Here is a 24,409-nt window from a genome sequence, read left to right on the forward strand (position 1 = left end):
CCATAGCCTTTTCAGGAATACCTGTAAAGTCTGTAGGATATTACATTCATTTCTATCTTGTGTCTACATTTTTTGTTTCTTAAAGTTCCACATCGATTCTGAGGTGGTTATTTTTTGTTTCACATCCTTCATGTCCATCCCACCTTCAGGTATACCATCTGGTCAGAATGAGAACTTAAGGCTGTTTCCACTTCTTTTCTTTTGTTTCCATATATATTGGGGGGTGCGGTGGGAAAAACAGTCCTCAAGAGATTTAGAACCTATGCTTTTATATATCTTCCCCATATCAATGCATTAGCAAGGGGAGCCACTGAAGCAGTTAAAAGTTCATAGTCAGCAGGATTTGAACCAGTGAGGAGCGAGATTTCTGGTCCATCACCTTAACTACTTGGCTACAACTACAAGTCAGATTTTCTAGGCTTGAGCTGGATTCCATTTCTCAGGTTTTTGACAGACAGCATAAACACATCATAATAACCAGGAAAGCAAGTGACAAATATCTTGTTTTCTCTTTGGAGCAAGCATTAGAAGATTAAAACTCATACGTAAGGTTAGTTTTAGATGAGTGCATGTGTTTTACCGTCACATAATTATATCTAACCCTTAGCAATGCTTTCCAAGCAGATATCTCAGTAAGTACCACTACTGGGAGTTGGATTATCTGATCCTTACATTGTATTTAACTTCTGAGGTATACTGTATTGAAGTCTGTCCACAACTTCCAAGTGCCCTCCCCCACATTTTTTTTAATTGAAATGGCAGAGAAAAGTGTGTACTGTAGACCAGTCCACTACATATTTAACTGTGTGACATTCTTGCCAAACTGCAAATGTGGGGAAGAGAGGAAGTACTTGGTAAAACTGCTTGACACTTATGTTACTATTTTGAGAGTGACTGTTATCTTGAGATGTCTTTCCATATTATTGTTGCAGTATTCATAACATATGGCATCCCCTACCAAGGATAGACCTACAACTGGTCAGTATACCAAAGCCTTTCATTTGTACTAGAGTCACACATCAGCTGTATACTGTCTGTGTCAGCATAGAACATAAAGTTGTTCCACGGATGTGCCAGTCTCAATTTTTTTGCCACTAGTCTGAATGTAGTAGTTGAACATCTTTCTGAAAACTGATCTCTGTGCTAGTTATACCAACTGTCTTTCAGGTAAGTATCCCATTGGGGTTCCTTTTCTTTCATGTTGTATTTTGAGAGTTCATGTCATTCAAGAAAGGAAGAACGTTGGTTTGGGAGTCAGCTTCTCCATAAGGATAGACATAAAACGTTTTTGTTTTGTCTAGGTATTTCTCACAACCACACTCAATGCTGTATCTATCAGGTGTTTGTGTCGAAGACTGTTTGCAGCTGTCTGCCTTCACTTTCTGTTTATCTTGAGAATCAGCATCTCAGGTTGTTGGCGCAAGGTACCATGGCCAAATCCACCCAGCCAGCGGTACAACGGCCTCTTAAGAACAAGGCCAAGAAGTCAAGGTCTAATACTGCTGCTCTCCAGCCTTAGCCAGATGTCTGTCTCGAGGTTGATGATACCCCTGAAAACTGCCCAGTACTGTCACTTCACACATGTCCATCTAGGCTTTACAGACATCCTCTGTGGATGAGGATTGGGAACCATGGCTAATCATATCTGAGGGACCTAGGGGCATTCCCCAGATTTTAGTTAAGAAGGAAGTTCTTGGTACTCTGAGTCCAGGCAGGGTTATGAGCCACCGAGGTTGGTTAAAGTCAACATTCCCCTTAAGAAAAAACAAAAGACTAAGCATATTTCTTCCACTCCCAAGGATCCTCAGAAAGAGGGATAGGGTTTCACTCTGGGTTTAATTAAATCCATGATGGCTTTGAGACCACCCCATGGGGTTTCTGTCCCTCCTTGCTTTTTAACTCTTGAGAGGTCTAGAGAACCTGATTCTTGTGCTGAGGAATCAGACTCCGATGAGGATTCCTTGGCCTACTCCTCCTAGATGCCATTATCTTTGGATTATGGTTCTGAGGAAGAAGAAGTATCCTTAAGTCCTGTCTCCCCTTTGGAAGAATTATCCTTTGGGGGTACAGTGGTTTGCATGCTGGAGCATTTCAAGTGGGACTGCTCTCCGGTTTTTGACATTCAGAAAAGGTATTATGAGTTGTGGCTGGATTTCATAAGCCTTATGCCATTCCCCCTGTCTTGTCTGCTTTCATGGATATCTTTGCAGCTACTTCCTTAGCTCCTGGCTCCCAACCTCCTGCCCCCCAACCTCCTTGCCCCTAAGAAGCCTGGCCTGAGCCTTTCAGATTTCTTTATAAGTGTCCTTCTTCTAACCTGCTATGGTCTCTGTCTCTGCTGATAAGCCTTCCCAGATTTTGCCTTTTTCTAAATATCTTCCCTCAAAGACAACCATGCTCTGGAAAGGCTGGGGAAGAAGGTCTATACTTCTGCCACCCTGGCATTTCATGCCATAAACTGTCAACTTTGTATGGCTATGTATATTTTATCCCTTTTATCTCAGCTTGGGGAGATTCTATCTGATTCTGAGACTAAGTCCACTGCTCTTTCTTTGGTGGGAATCACATCTGAGGTAGCTGTTCACTCTAAGTATAGCAACGACACTGCTGCTGATTACTCCTCCAGAGCTGCTGTTTCAGGCCCAGTTATGAGATGCTGTTCTTGGCTTCATATTCAAACTTTGCCTGATGATAGTAAGGATTCCTTCCCCTCTTTTTGGCCATTCCTCAACCCCCTTCAGACCAAATTCACAATTTTTTCAGGGGTACTGCAGGGTTTACTGGATCAAGGCACCATTTGACCCATTCCAGAAGCACTGAAGTGTACAGGGTCTTATTCTAGGATGTTTCTGGTCCCCAGAAAGGAGTGAATCCTGGAGACCTATTCTCCACCTCTCCTTTTTGAATACTTTACTCAAGATACCCACCTTTGGGATTCTGTCCCTTCAGACACCGTTTCCTCTTTTGGTACCGCAGGCCTTTCTGGTTTTCTGGATCTGAAAGACACCTATCTTAATATTCCCATTCACCCTGTATTCAGGAAGTATTTACATTTCTCTGTTTCTTCCTGTCATTTTCAATTCTCTGCTTTGCCCTTTGGTCTTTCCACAGCCACAAGGATGTTCACCAAGTGCCTGGCTTCAGTCATAGCTTTTTGCAGGCTTCAAGGAGTACAACTATTTCCTTATCAGGACGATCTGCTCCTTCAGGCTTCCTGTCCTTCCAGGCTCTTACAGGACCTGCACTTTACCAGACTCCTGTTGTACAGTCTGGGTTTCACTGTCAATCTCCAGAAGTCTGTCCTGTCCTCGTCTCAGGATCACATCTTTTCTGAGTTGCAGATTCCAAACTCTTCCACTGCTGGCCTATCTGCCTGCTCCCAAGGTGCTGTCTCTAATGATGTACTTTGTGTATGTCTCTCCTGTCTGCCAGGGAATTTGTGGGGACTGTGGGGTTCATGGCATTGACCATCACTATGTTTCCTTTTGCCAAGCTTCATATGAAAAATCTTCAGTGGTACCTGCACTGAGTTCGGCTTCATCATTGCTACTTTTTGACATTTCCAGTTTCCTTACATCCTTGTCTCAAACTCAAGCTTTATTGGTGGGTTCAGTACATATCCCTCAACCAAGGCATCTGTTTCCAGCCTCCTGCTCCATCTCAGGAGCTCTTTACAGACTCTTTAGATCAGGGTGGAGGCTGCTTCCAGCAGTTTGAGGATTCAGGGTATCTGACCCCCTCCTCAGAAAATAGATTACAGCAAAGAAAATGAGTACTATTATCCTTGTTCTCCAGGCCTTCACTCCCTTTAGTCTTCAGGCCCCTTAAGGGTCTATCCAGACAACACCACAGTCATATAGTACATCATCGAGCAGGGAGCCACAAGGTCTTATCTTCCTTGCAGACTAGCCCTTCAGGCCTGGGATCTAGCTATCCAACTACATGTTTCTGTTCAGGCAGTTTACGTTCCTTCAGGACAAAATCTGTTAGACTCTCTAAGCAGGCCCAGGGCATAACCTCAGAAGTGGATGCCTCATAGAGAGGTGTTTCTGGACATATTTCATCAGTGGAGTATCCTTCAAGTGGATTTTTTTGCCTCCTGTCTGAACAGACAGTTTTCTTGCAGCTTTTCCAGATTATCAAGTCCTCTTACTTTACGGGTGGACCCCATGTCTTTTTCCTGGAAGATGGTGTTCCTTTATGCTTTTTCTCTCTTGTTCTTCCTAGGTTCCTACACAAGATCAAACAGGACTCCCCAGAAATCTTGTTGATGGCTTGCTTTTGGCCCAGATAGCACTGGTTTCCCCCTCCTTTTTCTTCTGGCCAGAGGCAATCAACACACGCTACCTCACATTGTGGAACTTGTCACACAAGACAAGGGGTCTCTCCTTCACTCTTGTCTGTCCACTTTTCAGTTGACACTTTGGATGGTAAGGTTTTAATCCCCTTTCAACACCAGTTTTCCGAAGACATCCTTAAGGTTCTGCAGGAGGCCAGGTAACCATATATGTCCAAGTGGAGGAGATGTTTAGTTTGGTGTCTTAAACTTCACCAGGATCCCTTCTCAGTCGGGTTCTCTCTTGTATGAACTGCTCCAAGCTATTAACTGTATGAACTGCTCCATGCTAGCTTGGCATATTCTTCTGTCAAAGTTCACTTGTCAACAGTCTCTGCTTGTCTGCCTTTGAATCCATCATTGGCCTTTCGTTTTGAGGTTAAATAATTCCTGAAAGGTGTCCTCCACATCAGGCCCCCAAGATGGCCCATCCATCCCTCCTTCTTGAGACCTTCATTTTGTTCATGAAAAAAATAACCCAGCCTTCTTTTGAACCTGCTGCTGCTACTTCTCTGCAACATTATACCTGGAAGACTGCTTTATCAATTGCCCTACCCTCTGCAAGAGAGTTTCTGAACCCCAGCTTTGATGGCAGTTTCCCCTTTCTATATTTTTCAAAGGGACAGGGTGTGTCTGCACACTAATCCTTTTATGCCCAAGGTGGTCAGTGAATTGTCCCTTAATCAGTCTATCCAGCTTCCTTTTTTTCCTTCTCCACAATCTACTAGTGAGAAGGGTTCTACACGCCTTGGATCTTCATAGACAGCTCAGGTAGTACTCAGACAAGACAAAGACTTATCTGTACATTTGAGCATCTTTTTGTTTCTTTTCATACCGGGATGTTGGGTTTGGCAGTTTCTAAACAAACTTTCTCCTCCTGGATTTCGAAAGCCATTTATTTTTGTTATTCCTTTCTTTGTAGACAGCGTTCTGCCTCTGTTCAGGCCCATTCTACCAGGGCAGCAGTATCCTCTGCATCTTTCGTCAAGGGTTTGGACACCAGTTCCATCCATTAAGCTGCTGCTTGGTCTTCTGTGCACATCTTCACTGATCAGTGCAAGTTGGCTGCCATTTCCAGATGCCTCTCCCCCTTCCTTACAGTATATTTTGTACTTTTCCAAAGGTTATGAATACTGCAACAGTGATAGGGAAGGACATAGTACAGTTGTGTAAAAAACAGTAACAGTAGATGTTCTGCTGTTCACTGTTGTAGTATTCAGTCCCTCCCTCCTGCCCCCTTTTCTTCCTCTTTTCTGTTGGGAATGTCTCTTTGGCCGAGAGGGTCTTTGCTCTACTTTTTAGGCATCTCCTTTTTCACTGAATGTACGTATTCTCCTTTCTGCTGTGGTGGCGCTTGTTTTCCTGGACCACTTCATTTCTGAGTTTGGAGCATCTATGTGTCACCTTTATGCCCTGCGCTGATGCTGTGACCATACATTTGTTGTACAACACTAGTAAAAATTAAAGGCTTTGATATACTGTACGTACTTATGGTTATCCTTGGCAGGAGATTCTATAGGGTATGAATACTCTAACCGTGACTAGAAGGATATCTACTGTTATGGTAAGATTTTACACAACTGTACTTTTTTCTTGCATCTTTGCAATGCAGAATCTACTTTCCCCTCAGTCTGACATAGTGATTACTTAATTGTTGTGCATCCATCTCTAAAACACCATGTTCTCAAATGATGATAGACATTTTGTAAGTATTTAAGAAAGGTATTTGGAGTGATCTTATTTTTATGCCATGGCTCACTGTAAGTTTGTGTGGTTTTCTTTCATCTTGATTTTTTTTATAAATGCTTCCATATTTTCAGTCATCCATTGCAGACATTCTTCTTATATGCTTGCACAGAAACACCTTAAGTTTAGAGAAAAGTTTAGTAACATGCTCTTTGTAATACATTGATGTCTGCAACAGCTCCATTGGATTTCCTGACATCCCTTCTGCTGTTTTCCAGGAGTCTTTTATTCCGCCACCCCTCGTTACGTACCTTCCAGTTGACCATCAGTTCTGAAACTTGTTCCATTCAATACTTACAGATTTATAGAATCATAGGTTAAGTATGAGGCTAGCTGTCCTTGTGGGCCATTTTGAGCCTAGCCAATTTCCCTTTCAAAGGTGAGAACTTTCTGTTTGCGAGATAAACATCTTAATCACTATACCAACCCCAGCGCCTTCACCTAACCTAATGTCTTCAGTACCCCCCCCCCCCCCCCATCCATATGTATAATATTTGTTTGTTTGTGTCTTTCGGCTTTTCTCGGTTCTCCTACCCAAGAAGACTGAATGCTGTAATTAAATTAAAAGGTGCTTCAACAAAGTATTAGTTCAAGGGTGTGCACACACAACAAATTATTAGTTTAAGGGTGTGTACACTTATGCAACCAGTGTATTGTACGTTTTTTGTTTTTTATATTTTTCTCCTTACAGGTTTGTTTGTTTTTCAGTTGAATTGTCAGGTTATAGGTCACATTAAAGGGGGGGGGGGAGTTTTGAAATGAGTTATTGTGGTTTCATTTTTTATATCACAAAAACCTGGAATTTTAACAGGGGTGTGTACACTTTTTATATCCACTATGTGTGTGTGTGTGTGTGGTCTCTGGTGTATCTCTTTTGTTGGGGTTTTGGTCTTTATCCTTTTCTTTATAGTTGGAATGCGGTGGCTTGCCAAAGAAACTGAAAACATGCAGATACTATGCTTATGAGCCTGGGTAGTCTTGGTAGATGGAGAGTTGTTAGATAAGGACTAATAGAAAATATGGTACTGATTGTATATGCCAGCAGTGGTTTGAATTCGGTTATGAATCTTTTGCAAGGGCGGCTCTTGAAAGTCTAACTTTTATGGTGAGTACCTCCCGTAGCTTATGGCTAATTAAAGCATTTTAATTTTATGTTATTTTTGTGACATCCTATTCAAATTGATAATTTTTCATGATGCCCAGAGATTTTGAAGTAGATGTTTAATGAATATGTTTGTCTCTCCTAGACCAAATTAATTTTGTAATCTTTTATTTTTAGGTACGTTTGGATAATAGTGGGAGGCAATATAATGCCCATATTCAGGAAGTTAATCCAGAAAATGGCCAAGTCATGGTCTTTGTAGAAGAACTTGGAGAAAAGTATGTGCATTGTTTTTTGCCTGATATTGAATGAAATCAGTGTGTATGTTATTTATTTGTTTGCACTAAAGCTTTCAGGATGCAGAGGACAGGAGGAAATGGAAACAGATGATCCGCTGTGGCGACCTCTAATGGGAACAGCTGAAAGAAGATGATATGATGACTAAAGCTTTCAGATACTGTGTGTGTGTGTGTGTGTGTGCGCATGCGCGTGTGCTTTTAGGGGACATGTTTTTATTTATATTTGTCGAATTATCTTATAAGCATTTGTGCTTATCCTTCATTTTTCAGAATCATTGCAGTGTAACATTTAACAAAGAGTTGCGAATGTCTTAATAATAATTTTTGAATATCCTGGTTCTGTGTCTGATATCTGGATTTTGGTGTGGCCCTTAAATTTTCAGTAGTGTAATAAGACTAAATGGTTGATCTTAGTACAGACTACAAATGCATTAATTAAGCTAAATTAATTTCCCAGTGATGTTGACATCATTCAAAACGTGATGGTCTGTCAACCTCTACATTCAATAAAAAAATTCTAAGTGACAAGCCTTTTATATTTATACCCTAGAGAAAAGGGATTAGTTCTATATGAACACTTGAGATAATTGCTTTAATGGATGTTCTTCATTCCACATTGCTGCAGTCCTAACTATTGGGTAGTCCGCTGTCCAGTCGGCCCGAATACCAAAGTATATGGCTGACGTCGGTCACGGCGCATTAGACTGACGTCAGTACGTCAGGGTACTAATGCGCATGACCGACGTCATATCCTCAGTCTTTTTTGCCGCATGGTCCGATGCAGAAGCAATTTTGCGAGTGCAGGTTGGCGTTCTGAAAGTTTCTGAAGTCAGAGTTTCAGACCGAATCAAAGTTGGCTAAGTACCCCGTTGGGGAATATTTTGGTTATCTCTTGCCACAGTATTTAACCGGATGTCAGAAAAAGTGAATAACTGTATTTCTTGTGGGAAACAGATACCTCATAGGGATTACCATACTTTGTGTATACCTTGTTTAGGGCCTGAGCACGGCGTTGTTGGATGCCGCCCTTGTGCTAGATTTAACAAACGCACTATTAAGTGAAGGTTTGACTGTGCCAGGTTAGTGTTCGGGTAGCGTTTAAATTTTAAAATGCCGTCGGATGCTCCGGCCGCTTCAGCCAAAAGCGCAAGGACAAAGCAGCGAAGCCTAGAGGGGAAGAACCGACAGTCCCGGACGTCGGTTCTTTAGAGGCTCAGTGGAGCCGGAGGTTCTGCCAGGAGTTTCTTTGGAGTCTCAGGGAGAAACTTTATTGTTGCAGGATGTGTCCTCTCAGGAAGTAGGCCAGGCTGAAGGGGCTTCTCAGGTGGCTGTTCTTCCCTCTCTTCCTAAGGTGGTTAGGGCCTCCTTCTGTTGCCAAGGCTTCTTTAAGAGGCAGGCCTACTTTAGCTTCAGTGGGGGTTTCTCCGGGTGTTTCAGGGTCTTTGCCTAAGAAGCATATGCTAAAATGGCAGAGGATTTGATTACTATGATTAGAGGTTCTATGCCCCTCCTGATAAGAGGCCTAGGGTGGAACCTGAGTTTGAGAGTTTTGAGCAATGTTCGAGGCTTCTGAGTCTTCTGCTGAAGACTTGCAGGAGTATCCTCCTTATTCTGATTCTGATGTGGATGATTCTACTCCTTCAGCTTCGCCTCCTGAGGATTTTTCTTTTCAGAGACTCTGCATTCCATGAGGGAGCATTTTAAATGGGAAGGTCAAGATTTCTCTGATTCCAGGAAGAGGCTTAGAGAATTCTTGTTTTACCCCAGCATAGGCCTTTAGCTATACCTCCTGTTCTGAATGTGGTAGAAGATGTTTTTGCAGAGGCTTCACTAAATCCTGATTCTTTGCCTCCTGCCCCAGTTAAACCGGATAGGTACTATAGGGTGCCTGACGCCCATAAGTATCTTTTTAAGAGTCCTAGGGCGGACCCAGAAACTGTCTCTCAGGGGCCTAAAGGTGTGAAGGCTTCTGTGGTTAAAAATCCTGTTCCTCCTGATAAAGAGGCAAGGGCTTTGGATAGATGGGGAAAGAAAGTGTACACTTCTTCCACTTTAGCCATGAGGGCGTTGAATTGTCAGTTTCATATGTTAAAATATCAGAATTATCTCCTTTCACAATTGAAGTCTAAGGTGGATGCTCTGGCTGAAGGTATTGTTCATGTTTCTGAACAAGTGGGAAAGCATTCTTTGCAGTGTGGTTTTGATGCTGTGCAGGCCTCCTCGAGGGTGGCTGCCACTGGTTCTGTTCTTCGTAGGCACGCCTGGTTGAGAGATCAGAACTTAGCTGAGCATGTTAAGACAAGGATTTTGGATGCTCCTTTACAGTCTGATGTGTTGTTTGGTTCGCCTGTGGAAGCAGTTTTAAAGAAAATGGAGGACAAGGCTAAGTCTATGCAAACTGTTAAGGATTTTTTGCAGGTGCAGCCTCCGAAGTTTAGTAGAAATTGGCCTACTAAGGGGTGGACTTATCCTGCTTATGATTCCCAGTCTAGGGGTAGGTCTAGACGTGGTAGGGGCAGAGCTCAAGGTTCTTTTAGGCCTAGGACAGGAGTTCTCCTGCTCAGACTTCTGGTGAGGGCAGGGGTCAGTCCTTTCGTAAGCAGACCCAATGACCTGCCTTTTCAGCTGCCAGTACATTCTCGCCTGGCGGCACCTCTAGGAGGAAGGCTGTCTCTTTTCAAAGAAAATTGGGATTTAATTACCCAAGACAAATGGGTTCTGGATATCATTCACCACGGTTACAGGTTTTATTTCCATACCTTGCCTCCTTTCAAAGGCATGCCAGACATTCCTCCTCTACAAAGAACAGAGGCTCGCAAGCAAATTTCTCTGTTGCTCCAAATAGGAGCCATTCAGTCAGTTCCTGTGCCAGAAAGGGGCCTAGGATTTTATTCTCGCCTGTTCCTAGTACCAAAGAAGGGGAACACGTGGAGACCAATTTTGGATTTATCTATCCTCAACACTTATCTGGACATTCCAAAGTTCAAAATGTTGACGTTACAACAGCTTTTACCTCTGCTGGGCAAAGATCACTGGATGGTAACTTTGGATCTCAAGGAAGCTTACCTTCATGTGCCTATAAGGCTAAGTTGCAGAAAGTATCTGCGTTTTCGAGCTGGAAATTCTCATTATCAGTTCTCTGCATTGCCCTTTGGCTTATCTACTGCGCCCAGAGTATTCACAAAGGTTCTGGCTCCAGTGATAGCTTACTTCAGGCTAAAAGGAATTCAAATCTATCCTTACTTGGACGACTGCCTGATTCTGGCTCAAGAAAAGGAAGACCTTCTACAGCATTTGGAATATGTCATAGCAGTGCTAAGATGCCTAGGGTATTCTGTGAACGAAATAAAGTCCAGTCTAGTACCCTCTCAAGACATGTGCTTTCTGGGTGTGAGACTGAATACAGCAGCCCAGATGGCCTTTTAACCCCGGACAAACAAAAGAATCTTTCCAGTTACTTCCATCAATTATCTCTTCAGTCCGGGCTGACTGCAAGGACAGTCCTTCAAGCCTTAGGGTTCATGGCATCTTGTATTCTGGTGCTTCCCAATGCCAAACTGCATATGAGGAAGCTACAATGGTATCTCAAAAATCTATGGACACAGCACTGCCAGGATTTGGACACTGTCATTCAAATAATACCTTGCATTCAAAAGGAATTTTTGTGGTGGGCTCAGGAATGTCACCTAAACAAGGGACTCTCTGTGACCCGGCCAGAGGCAAGTCAGATTCTAACGACAGATGCCTCAGACATTGCTTGGGGAGCTCATCTAGATGGAAAGTGGATACAAGACAAGTGGCCTGCCAGACTACAACATCTACATATCAACATGAAAGAGATGTTAGCAGTCCAGTTTGCATTAATGGCTTTCAAGGAGTTACTTCTTCCAGGGCAGGTGTTGATTCTAACAGACAACACAACTGTCATGTGGTACATCAACAAACAAGGGGAACACATTCTTACCCATTGTGCAGGCAAGCAATGATTTTATGGGAGACTGCGCTCAGCTTGCAACTAACTCTTCAGGCAAGGTTTCTGCCGGAGCACAGAACTCCTTAGCAGATGTGTTAAGCAGACAAATCATGGATCCCCACGAGTGGAAACTGGATCTTCATGTATTTCAAAAATTGACAGTGTCATGGGGAACTCCAGACATAGATCTGTTCGCTTCTCCACTAAACCACCAGCTGCCAAAGTTTTGCACAAGGGATTTCATCACACAGCTTGGAAAGTGGATGCTCTTTCTTTCAGTTGGAAAAATCTTCATGTGTATGCTTTTCCACCTCTGCCTCTTCTCCCAAAGGTGCTTCTAAAGGTCAGACAAGACAAGCCAAGGATGATTTTAATAGCTCCAGATTGGCCTCGGCAGCACTGGTACCCATTACTGAGGAGTCTGGTAAGGAAGCCTCCATGGCCTTTACCTTTGATTCCACACCTATTGTCTCAGAGGGACGGTCATCTGCTCAATGTCAAGCTTCAAACTCTTCATCTAACAGCCTGGCATATTCTGTTTTGAAAGACAGTAGGTCTCAACTTCCTCAACAAGTTTTAAATGTGATTATGGAAGCCAGAAGACCTAGTACAAGGAAAGTGTACGCAGAAAAATGGAAGAGATTTTTATTTTGGACTGCAGCAAAGAATTTGGAGATTTCGGAGCCTAATTTGAGTGTGGCTCTTCAATATCTTACTGAGTTATTGGACAAAGGTTTGTCTTTCTCTTCCATTAAGATTCATGCTGCAGCAATTTCAGCTCACTATGATTGTGACCCACCATTGTTTTCACATCCTTTGTTCAAGCAATTTCTTAGAGGGGCAAAGAATATAAGACCCCCCATTAGAGCTCCTACTCCTGCTTGGGATCTCAATTTTGTGTTGGAGAAACTTACTCTACAACCTTTTGAGCCTCGGCTACTGCTGAACTGAAATACTTGTCATGGAAGACTGCTTTTTGTTGGCCATTACTTCTGCAAGAAGGGTTTCTGAGTATCAGGCCCTTATGGCGGTTGAGCCTTTTTTGATTTTCATAAGGATAGGGTATCATTACGTACTAATCCTTCCTTTATGCCTAAGGTGGTTTCTAGTGTGGCTTTAAACCAAACTATTCATTTGCCTACTTTCTATGCAGATCCCCAAAATAAAGGGGAAAAGATTTTGCACACTTTAGATGTACACAGGCAATTGCGTTATTATTTAAGCAGGACTAAGGATTTTAGGCAGTCTCAGCAGTTGTTTGTTTCTTTGGCTTTGAGTTCGCAGGGCAAGCCTGTGTCAAAACAAACTATTTCTAGGTGGATTGGGTTTTGCATTGCATTTTGTTATTCCCATCATGGCAAAGAGATTCCAGCTGGGATTAGGCCTCATTCCACTAGGGCTACTGCCACTTCAACAGCATTTCTAAGGGGTGGCAACTAAGGATATTTTGGAGGCAGCTACTTGGAGTTCAGTGCATACTTTCTCTAAGCATTACCACCTTCCTCTCTACTCTAAGTCTAGGGCTGGTTTTGCCACAGCTATTTTGCAAGGCATGTTATCAGCTCCTGCTTCCTTATGATTTGCCAGCCTCCCTTGCCTCTGCTTTGGGATTCTACCCAATAGTTAGGACTGCAGCAATGTGGAATGAAGAACATAGTACAGTTTTGTACCTACCATAAATGTAGATGTTCGAGGATCCACATTGCTGCAGTCCAATTTACCCTCCCTCCTTCCCCTCTGTGTTTAGGGGTGGTTGTGTAGGTGAGATTATATTCTGGTACCTTTGTATATATTGTACATATTTTTGGTGCAGGTATGTTTGGTGTGTTTTGGTTTTGGCCTTGTCTTTTTAGGGTCTTCTGACATCTGGGGCAAGAAAAGACTGAGGATATGACGTCGGTCATGCGCATTAGTACCCTGACGTACTGACGTCAGTCTAATGCGCCGTGACCGACGTCAGCCATATACTTTGGTATTCGGGCCGACTGGACAGCGGACTACCCAATAGTTAGGACTGCAGCAATGTGGATCCTTGAACATCTACATTTATGGTAGGTACAAAACTGTACTTTCTCTGTATTCTGATGAGTACTTTGTCAGGTTGTTGGTATGAAGCAAGTTTGCACACCATGTCCTTATATTTAGATTGTCCTTTGCATCTTGTTTGTTATTAAACTGTTTAGCTATGGTGAGAGCGAATGCTGCTCTTCACATTAAAGAGCTCTATGGTGCTTCATCTTCCAGATATTTGGAGGATAAATGCATCATGTTGGCTGGAGTTGTCAGTCTGCTTAAAAGGAAAAGTTCATAGTTACGTACAGGTTTATTTTTCTCTTGTGGTTTAGTTACCACAAACCAGCCTGTGCTTTGTTAAACTGTAATTTGTTTGTCTTCCAGTCACGAGAAGGGAATCCCCACTCATCTCTTTGTAGGCTTAACTTCTGTCAGAGGAATTTGTCTCCATACAAATAATACATTATAGACTTGCAGATATGTACTTAGTCTTGTCATGTACTGCCCACAGACTTTTATGGGCAGCCTTCAGTCTTGCTGATGCTAGCAGCTGCTGTTGAAGAAAAAGAATGTGTACAGTGTTATGGAATTCATCTCCATTGCCTTTGTTGTACAGAGGAGAAGTCCATATGCCTAACTAATCACATCTTTTTGCATAGTGATTCACTTCTGTGGGGTATTTTTTTCTGTAAGTGCAACATCTTTTCAGACAGTAGCATTTTAGTCTTATATGTGGCTCAGAAAATACTAATTGGTCATGCTCATGGATTGTGGTTTTGGTGAAAGGAGTAAGCAGTGGTGGAGATGTTATCAACAGAAATGGGAAAATGTTATGCAAGAAGACCTGCCTCAATAATGAGAGAAATCTCAGAACGCAAATTCAAGAACAAAAGGTTGTACCATTTTTTGAAGCAGTATTGAGCTGCAGTGTAATAATAGAGAGAAGACAGGAGGAGTAAAGCACTTTTGAGCAAATATAGCACATTTCTGTAACATTCAGGGAAGAAAATCTTCCTGTTGCAGACATTGAGGAATTGCAGTAATAGTTAGCATGTGTTTGTCAAATTCTTTGAAGTGGTATTAGTCAGTTATAACTCCTGGTTTGCAGTGGGTACTTTTGACAAATCAGGAAGAGTGTAAAAGGGGGGTGCTGTCAATACTTGGACTTTCTTTAGATGCAGCTGGAAAACTCTGCAGTCTCACTACTATATTTTGTCGTGGCTTTAGAACTACTTTGAATAGGTCAGATCATCTCCGAGAACCGTGCAAATCAGGCTAATTCATACCAAAAGTGAAAAGTAATCTAGTTCGGAAGCTGTGCAAATGCCTTTTACTCATACTGCTGCCATTCTATATATGAGGCAGAAAAGTTCCTTATGTCTGGCCTGACTTTTGTAAAATAGATTTGAAACTGATTACGAGAACCAAAAGACAAAGCAGTAAAACAAGATCGTGTTAGTATGGCAGGCACCATAATAGCCATTTTGTGGTAAAACTATTTGACTGGATGTGCTGGGAATGGTTTTGATGTATTAGAATAGCTCAAAATGCAGTTTAAAAAAAAGAAAACTTTTTTGAGTTCCAAGGTGGAATTTTTCCTTCAACTATTAGTGCCTCCCTTTTCACTGGGTTGGGCATTGTAGTAGGTTTTTTTTAAATCTCATCCATAATTCACATAACTGCAGTTTTTGATCCTGATCTAGGCTGTTATTGGGTCCAAACCATGGAGACTGTGTTATCATATTGATAGCTGTTTGCCCAGATGAGAAGGAACTCTTCAAGGAACTTTTTCACATCTTCAGAATTTTAATCATGGTAGATGTTCTTCGTGTTTCACTGTTGCAGTCATTACATTTGGGTTATCTGCTTGCAGGTAGCCCTTAGTCAGCCTGATTATCAAAGTGTTGGTTGCTGTCTCATCTTCCATGACGTCAGGTAGTCAGGGATATAAAGCATGCAGCCGATGCCATTATACCAGTCTTTCTTGCAGGGCGGTGCCCGAAGCAGAAGCAGTTCGCAAGTGCCGGTCGGCCGACTCTTGAAATTTTCGTTTCGAGTTTCAGATCCAAAATCTTCAACTAAGCTAAATACCTCATTGGGGATCCTTTTTCTTGCTCTAAACCGATGTCAGTAAAAGTTAACAATTGTATTTCTTGTGGAAAGCAAGTACCTCTTCAAGATTTTCAGTTGTACTGCATTCCTTGCTTAGGCCCAGACCACGACGTACCTTGCTGTCAGTTTTGTGCCTTATTCAAATCTTGAACTATTCATCGTCTGTTCATTTTTACATCCAAATATTTTGGTACTTGGTTCAATTATCCAAAAATGGCTTCGGTAAGCCACCCAACTTTCCGAAATTCTGAAAAAACGCAAAGATAAAGACAGAGACAGACCGCATAGGTCCAAAGCTGCCGACGACGCTTCTCCTAAGCTAGTCGCCACTTCGCCGGTACTCAGTGAGGTGCTTTTGCAGCCCCTGATACCTGCTACTTCTGAGTCGCAGGCCTCTGCTGAGATTCATTCAGAGTCCGGTATACCACGAGATGCTTCTTCGACTGTGGAACCTGTGGATGTCTCTACCTTGGATGGGTCCAGAGCCGCTGTGCAGGCACCGGCTTCTGAGGGTGTATTCAGGCCTACTGACTTGCATATAAAGCCGACCCCATCTTCTTCTTCAAGGCCTAAAACTCGACCCACACCTAGAAAACCGATGCCCAGACCACATGGTCAGGTCCCTATGCCTAAAAAACAAATGATAAGAATGGCTGAAGACCTTATTTCTTTAATCCGAGGAAGCCACCCTTCTCCCTCTAAGAGGTCTAGAACTGATTTCCCTCTGATGTCCTTCAAGAATGCAACTGCAGTCATAACATATGGGTTGTCCTGCCTCAGGCAGCCCTCGGTCGGCCGGATTCCGAAGTCTGGGTCCGACGTCGGCTGATGTCGCATTTCTCTCCGATGTCAGAGCGGCCGGAGTACATAAGCATCAGCTGACGCCATCTTCTTCAGTCTTTCTTGCCGCGCGGTGCCCGAAGCAGAAGCAGTTCGCAAGTGCCGGTCGGTCAGCTCCTGTATTCTTCGAAACCGAAGTCATCAATAAAGCTAAGTACCCCGTTGGGGACCTTTTCTTGCCTCAGCCAATGTCAGAAATTACTGAAAAAGTAAATAATTGTTTGTCTTGTGGTAAACAAATACCTCATAAGGATTTCCATTCTTACTGCCTCCCTTGCCTTGGCCCAGACCACGACGTCTCGGCCTGTGCCACCTGTGCTCCCTTCAATAAGCGCACCCTCAGGCGCCGGGCGGAGTTCGCTGAAGACTTTTTCGGCGAAAAATTTGCTTATATAATGCCGTCGGAACAACTGACAACGCATACTCCTAAGAAACGAAAAGACCGGGACCGACATCCTCGGCCCGTGTCTTCAACCGACACCACGCCAAAACTTACCACGAGTGCCCCAGTTCCCTCTGAGGCGGTTATTCCACCGCTTCGAACCAAAGACACCGCTTTACTGATACCTCCGATACCGGAGGCCACTCCGACGCCAGTTATTGATTTTCCTCCGGATACTGAAACCGAGGAAATGCCCAAGACCATTGCTTTTGATAAGGTCACTCCTGCACGTGGAGCGGCTAGGCCTCCCATGTCCATGTCTATCAAGGCCTACACACGCGCTAAGGCAGCCAGCAAGGCCAAGCATCTTACTGCTAAAACCTTACCTCAGCCTACTCCTGATACTCAAATCATGTCTTTGGCTGCAGATTTAATTTCCCTGATCAGAGGTTCCCAGGCCCATCCTGAGAGAGGATCCCAACCTCCTCCTGATAAAAGGCCCAGGGTTGAACCCTCTGTCCCTCTTTCTTCAGATGAAGATTCTGAGGACTCTGTTCACTCCGAAAGCCAGGAAGAGCCCTTCCAGACCTATGAGGATTCAGATGCAGAGAACTCCATTCCCTCGGCCTCTCCTCCTGAGGATATTTCTTTTGGGGAAGTTCTGCATTCCATGAGGGAGCATTTTAAGTGGCAAGGCCAGGAATATTCAGATTCCAGAAAGCGCCTTCGAACATTCCTTAAAAACCCCCAACACAGACCCTTAGCTATTCCTCCTGTGCTTGATGTTTTGGATGATCTATACTCTGACTCCAGTGTTACCCCTGATACTCTTCTTCCTGCTCCTTTCAAGCCTGACAGATACTATAAGGTCCCAGAAACCCATTCTCATTTCTTTAGGGCTCATGCTGTTGATTTAGAAACAATTTCTCAGGGGCCCAAAGGGGTTTCAGCTACCACCTCCAAAAATCCTTTGCTTTCCGACAGGGAAGCAAGGTCCTTAGAGAGATGGGGGAAGAAAGTTTACACCTCAACTACTTTATCTATGAGAGCTCTCAATTGTCTCTTTCACATGTTTCAATATCAGGTTTTTCTGTTAGAGGATTTACAGAAAAAATTGGCCTCTCCTGAACCTTTAGATAGGAAGTCTTTGCAAGAGGCTGTTCATAATTCTCAGCAAGTTAGCAATCATTTTCTACAGTGTGGATATGATGCATTGGAAGCTTCATGTAGGGCAGCTATGACAGGGGCGGTCATTCGTAGACATGCATGGTTAAAAGAACAACCTTTACCAGATCATGTTAAGGCAAAACTTCTTGATGTACCCTTGGAAAAGAACAAGCTTTTTGGTGCTAATGCTAAAGATGTGTTAAAGTCCATTGAGGAAAAAGCCAAGTCAGTTCAGACAGTCAAAGATTTCCTCCAGGTTCAGCCACCCAGATTCAGCAGGAACTGGCCTTCTAAAAACTGGTCCTTTCCTAATCCTGAAAGATTTCAAAGGGGCAAAAACAGGCGTGCCCGAGGAAGAGGGCAATACAGAGGATCCTACAGGGGGCGACAATGGCAACCAGCAAACCAAAGAAGTGACACAGGGGTTTCTCCTGCCCCACAGGGACAATCTCAATGACTTTCCTCTAGTTCCGCTGACCAAGGAGCAAGCAGAAGCTCCTTTGGGCGGAAAATTATCTCTGTTTTCAAATAATTGGCACAAACTGACAAAGGGCAAATGGATTTTGGACATTATAGACCACGGTTACAGGTTCCATTTTCATACCTTGCCAAGAAAACAAGGCATGCCAAACCTTCCACAAAATCAGAGGGCAGAGGCTATCAAGCAAATTTCTGTGTTTGCTCAGATCAAAGCAATAGAAAAAGTTCCACAACAAGAACAAGGTCAGGGGTTTTACTCAAGACTGTTCCTTGTTCCAAGAAAAGAAACTCAATGGAGACCAATACTGGACTTGTCCGCTTTAAACACTTTTCTCATAGTACCAAAGTTCAAAATGCTGACTCTACAGCAACTCCTTCCCATGCTGGGCAAGGGGTCTTGGCTGATTACTCTGGACCTCAAGGAGGCATACCTGCATGTCCCTGTCAGACACAGCTGCAGAAGATACCTCAGATTTCTTGCAGGGCCAGAGCATTATCAATTCTCAGCATTGCCATTTGGCTTATCTACTGCGCCCAGAGTATTCACGAAATGCCTGGCTTCAGTAATTGCTCATTGCAGGCTCCAGGGGATTCAAATCTACCCGTACCTGGACGATTGCCTCATACAAGCGGACGACAAACTAACTTTGACAAAAAAACTTGAATTATGTCATACACTTGCTACAGGCTCTGGGATACACAGTCAACTTTCAAAAGTCAAGACTTCAGCCATCCCAGCAAATAACCTTCTTAGGAGCCAAACTAGACACAGCCTCTCAAATGGCTTACCTGACAGAAGACAAGCAAAAGAAGTTAACTCATTACTTCATAAGTTTAGCAAAGCTCACCCAGATGACTGCAAGGAGATTCCTACAGGCCCTGGGTTACATGGCATCCTGCATTCTCCTGGTTCCACTAGCAAGACTACACATGAGAAAGCTTCAATGGTACCTAAAAAGCTTATGGTCTCAACACAGCAACAACCTAGAAGCAACCATACCGCTCATTCCATGTCTTCAAAAGGAATTTCTATGGTGGGCCTCAGTAAGCCAGTCAAACACAGGTATGTCATTCAAAAAACCTTAGATAACACAGACCATGACCACAGATGCCTCAGACCTTGGATGGGGGGCGCACATGGAGGGCAGATGTATTCAAGGACAATGGTCTCCAAAGGAAACACATCTGCATATCAAAAAGAAATGCTGGCAGTAATGCATGCCATCGAGGCCTTTGGACAACAACTTCAGCAAGGCCGCCTACTAATACGGACAGACAACACCACTGTGATGTGGTACATAAACAAGCAGGGGGGCACTCATTCTTACCCCCTTTGCAGACTGACAATGAATCTTTGGGAAAAATCACTGAGTCTAAACATACAGTTGCAATCCCAGTTTGTTCCAGGCAAAGACAATGTTCTGGCGGACAGTCTAAGCAGGAATTTCCTAGACCCCCACGAATGGAGGTTACATCCAGAAATCTTTATACGACTCACCTCGACATGGGGCAGGCCAGACGTAGACCTATTTGCCTCCCACCTCAATCATCACTTACAAAAGTTCTGTTCAAGGACATATCATCCACAAGCATGGAAAATAGATGCTCTCTCATTCAGCTGGAGCTCCCTAAAAATCTATGCATTTCCACCTCTGCCACTGATGACGACAGTGTTACTAAAGATCAAAGCAGAGCAGCCCAAGGGGATCCTAATAGCTCCAGACTGGCCAAGACAACACTGGTACCCACTACTACGGAGCATATGTCACAACAAAATGTGGGCCCTTCCCCAATGACCCCAACTCTTGACTCAACACAACTTCAGGACAGTTCATCCCAACATCCAGACGCTACAGCTAACAGCTTGGGAGATCCCATAAATAACCTCAATCTACCTCTCTCCAAGGAAGTTCAGCGGATACTAACAGAAGCCCGCAGACCATCCACCAGAAAGGTTTACTCAGCCAAATGGAAGAGATTCAGCATTTGGAATACCGGCAAGGGTCATGATGCATCACTTTTGAGCATTCCACTCATTCTGGAATATTTGGCAGATATGCTACATAATGGACTCTCATACTCTTCCATAAAAATACATGCTTCAGCTATCTCAGCTAGATACAACACTGATCCACCTGTGTTTTCACATCCTTTGTTAAGGCAATTTCTTAGAGGAATCAAGAATATAAAGCCCCCAAGAAAGGCACCAGTACCAGCTTGGGACCTCAATTTTGTCCTAGAAAAATTGACTCTACCTCCCTTTGAGCCAGCAGCTTCTGTGGATTTACAATTTCTTTCCTGGAAGACAGCTTTCCTGTTGGTCATTACCTCAGCAAGAAGGGTTTCGGAATTACAGGCCCTAATGGCAATACCACCGTTCATAACTTTTCACAGAGACAGGGTCTCCTTACGAACCAACCCTACCTTTCTGCCAAAAGTGGTATCTAGGGTTTCTTTAAATCAAGCAATTCACCTGCCTACTTTCTTTCCCAATCCTGAGAACAAAGGGGAAAGACTGTTGCATACCTTGGACATTCACAGCAACTTCGCTACTACCTGGACAGAACCAAGACCAGTAGGAAGTCTGATCAGCTTTTTGTAGCTTACGCCCCTGGAGTACAAGGAAAAGCAGTTTCCAAACAGACAATTTCAAAATGGATTGGACATTGCATCAGATTCTGTTATTCCTTCCATGGAAAGAGTGTGCCAGCCAATGTCAGACCACACTCCACCAGAGCTACAGCCACCTCTACAGCATTCTTAAGAGGGGTGCCTACAAAAGACATTCTAGAAGCTGCTACATGGAGCTCCGTGCATACATTTTCCAAACACTACAACCTCCCTTTATATTCCAGATCCAGAGCAGGCTTTGCTTCGGCAGTTCTGCAGGGATTGATAGCTACACCATCCCTTTCTTAGAGCATTCCACCTCCCCCAGCTAAGCTATGGTATTCAACCCATATGTTATGACTGCAGTTGCATTCTTTTTTTTTTTCAAAACAGGTGTATTGTTTTAACATATAAGAGAAATATCATAACAATTTTATACAAGTAATTAAAAATAGGTATTATTATAATATTCAACAAAACAACTAAAGTATTTACAAAGACATCCACTACAATCAGATCAATTAATTAAACTAAAATACCATGCTATTGAAATTAAAATTTTTTTTACAAATTTTGTAAATTATCCCATACAATAAAATAAGATGTTTTTCTATTTGTTCTAGTCCTAATTGTGTTTATTTCCATATGGCACACTATATTCATAACATTTTAAATTCATTGAACGAAGGAGGTGTATCTGAAATCCAATTTCTAGTTATTATTTTCCTAGCCACTGCTAGAATAGACCATAACAAGGAAGCTTAACCTTTTAACACTTTGAGGTACAGGTGTGTTGAATAATATAAGAGATTTAGAAATAATGAAATTATCTGTAAAAGAGCCTGCAAAAATTCATTAATTGACTTCCAGTATTCTTTCAATTTTATACAGTCATAAAACATATGAGCCCAGTCAGCATTAATTTCTACATTACATCTCTTACATAGATTATCTTTATTATTTATTTTATTCATCATCAAAGGTGTATAAAAGATCTATGTAAAAATTTCCATGTATAAAGTCTCCAGACAATGGAAGACGTAGTTCTATAAGCAGATTCCAATATATATTGTTTATCTTGTTGATTTGGTGGGTCCCCATTAATAGAAGTGAAATAATTCCAGTATGAATCTACACTGTAAAAGTTTCTTGTCTGATAACTTTATGTATGTATGAAAGTTTACCTTTATCAGAAACTTTATGTTGTAAATTTAATATCAAGTAATCAATCAGTGTTGGAATAGATTCTTTAACAGCTATAGACATTAAATCTATTTTATTAATGAGATGTTGTCTAAAGGTCTGAACCTCTAACCAGCAAGTTTCTCTTAGATCAAATTCTTGTTTTAAGAAATCTAGATTTTTAACTTTATTATCAGATATCAACTGATACCAGTACTTTAGATCATTATCTATAGCTAAATGAGTTCCTTCAGAAGTAAATGACAAAAGCATACCCTGAGTATACATTATAGGAAATACAATAAAATTCCATTCCCTATACTTAGGGTGCATGAATATAAAGTTACGATAACTAATAATATTTAATGGGTAACAAACCATATGTTTAGGTGTAATAGGTGAAGTACAAAATTCCTTTAGTAACCATAACATGGAGTTATTTACAATCATATTTTTATGTGTTAAGGAGATTTTCATGAAGTGTATACTAATTAGCTCCCAATAATCTTTCCATTTTGTGACATATGACTGATCTATTAATAAAGTAATAACTTTTACAATAGAAGAGATAGTATATAAATTAAAGTCTGGAAAAGAAATACCCCTTGAGACCAGCTATTAGTATGTTTCTTTAATGCAATCCTAGGTCTATTAGGTGCCCATAAGAAATTTAACATTAGTGTGTTCAGTTTCTTGATAATTATTTTTGTAGGTGGAAGTATTATTGATTGTATTAAGTATAAAATCTTGGGGAATATTATCATTTTAATAATTGTAAGTCTCTCCTCCATAGTAAAAACATATTATTCCAGGTATTAAAAAGATTTTGTATATTAAGAAAACAGGTATTCTAATTATTATATATAATAGATTTAATATCTTTAGATAGTATTATACCTGAATAAGTTATCTGACCTGAATTGGGTACATATTTAGTAAAATCACTAATGAGAATATTTTTTCGTGTATATATAGGTAGTATTTTAGTTTTTTCTTCATTGAATATTAAACCAGAAATACTTTTAAAATTCATCATGTTATCAAATAGAGACTGTATAGAAGAATTAGATCCTGCTGATGTAATTAGAACATCATCTGCAAAAAGTTGAATTTTGGATGTTGTATTTTCATCTATTTCAAAACCCTCTATGTCAGTACTGTTTCTGATCAAATTAGCCCAAGGCTCCATTACTAAAGTGAATAATAGTGGAGAAAGTGGACATCCTTGTTTTGTACCTTTTAAGAATGGGTATTTTTTGTGAAACATATGTTCCTACCTTAATATAAGCCAACGTTCCTTTGTATAAATGTTCCATTAGATTTACAAATGCATCCGAGAAGTTTTTGCACTTCATTAAGGTAAACAGATAGTCCCAACTTACTGAATCAAATGCTGAACTTATATCAAGACTAATAAGTGTTAAATCTTTCTTTTTCCTATTTGCAAAATCTATTAATGTTAAAGTTCTTCTTATATTATCAAAAGTATTTCTATTTACAATGAAGCCTGTCTGATCTATATCTATAATGCTGGGAATGATTGTCTTCAATCTATCAGCAAAGATATTCATAAACATTTTATAATCAACATTAAGTAATGAGATGGGCCGATATGAAGAACATCTAGTTGGATCTTTATTAGGTTTTAAAATTGGCGAAATAAATGTATATTGCCAAGATGGGGGTTATTAACTCAGTTTTGGCCAAAATAAAACCTTATGTATTAATGAATATGTATTTTTAGAAAGGATTTTATATATCTCTGGTATAATACCATCATTACCAGGTACTTTGTTTGATTTAAGCTTATTTATTTGTGTAATAACTTCTGTATATGAAATACTCTTGTCCAATAGTTTAATCTGTTGTTTATTAAGCTTTTTATTCATATGTGTGGTTATAAACTCCTTTATTTTATCTTTAGGTTCCATGTTAATATTATTATGGTTAATTTTGTGAAAGTGATTTCTAAATTCATCTAGTATTTCTGGTATACTAGAAACATTCTTCTTTTCCTTAGAGAAAAGATTTCTTTGATATGGTTTTGTTTATTCAACCTTTTTGTTTTATTTTTAAGTCTATGTAAGTATTTGGGGCTTATTGAATAAGACAAAAACTTGTATTCTCTAAAGTTATTTTAACTTTATGAGTTAAAATTTCTTTGTAT

General features: G+C 41.4%; 1 protein-coding gene across 2 annotated transcripts in view; it reads left to right on the forward strand.

Moving 5' to 3' along the window:
- Window positions 1-24,409, forward strand: part of OTUD4 (OTU deubiquitinase 4) — a 2,240,995-nt gene that overhangs the window by 1,324,447 nt on the left and 892,139 nt on the right. For both annotated transcript variants that reach the window (XM_044062226.1, XM_044062227.1), the window contains one exon: window positions 7,362-7,462. In XM_044062226.1, the coding sequence (XP_043918161.1) occupies window positions 7,362-7,462 (101 nt within the window). The remainder of the gene's footprint in view (window positions 1-7,361; window positions 7,463-24,409) is intronic.

The sequence above is a fragment of the Protopterus annectens genome, chromosome 2.part1, assembly GCF_019279795.1.
Source record: "Protopterus annectens isolate FY-2018-M chromosome 2.part1, PAN1.0, whole genome shotgun sequence".
In the NCBI taxonomy this organism is placed as follows: domain Eukaryota; kingdom Metazoa; phylum Chordata; order Ceratodontiformes; family Protopteridae; genus Protopterus; species Protopterus annectens.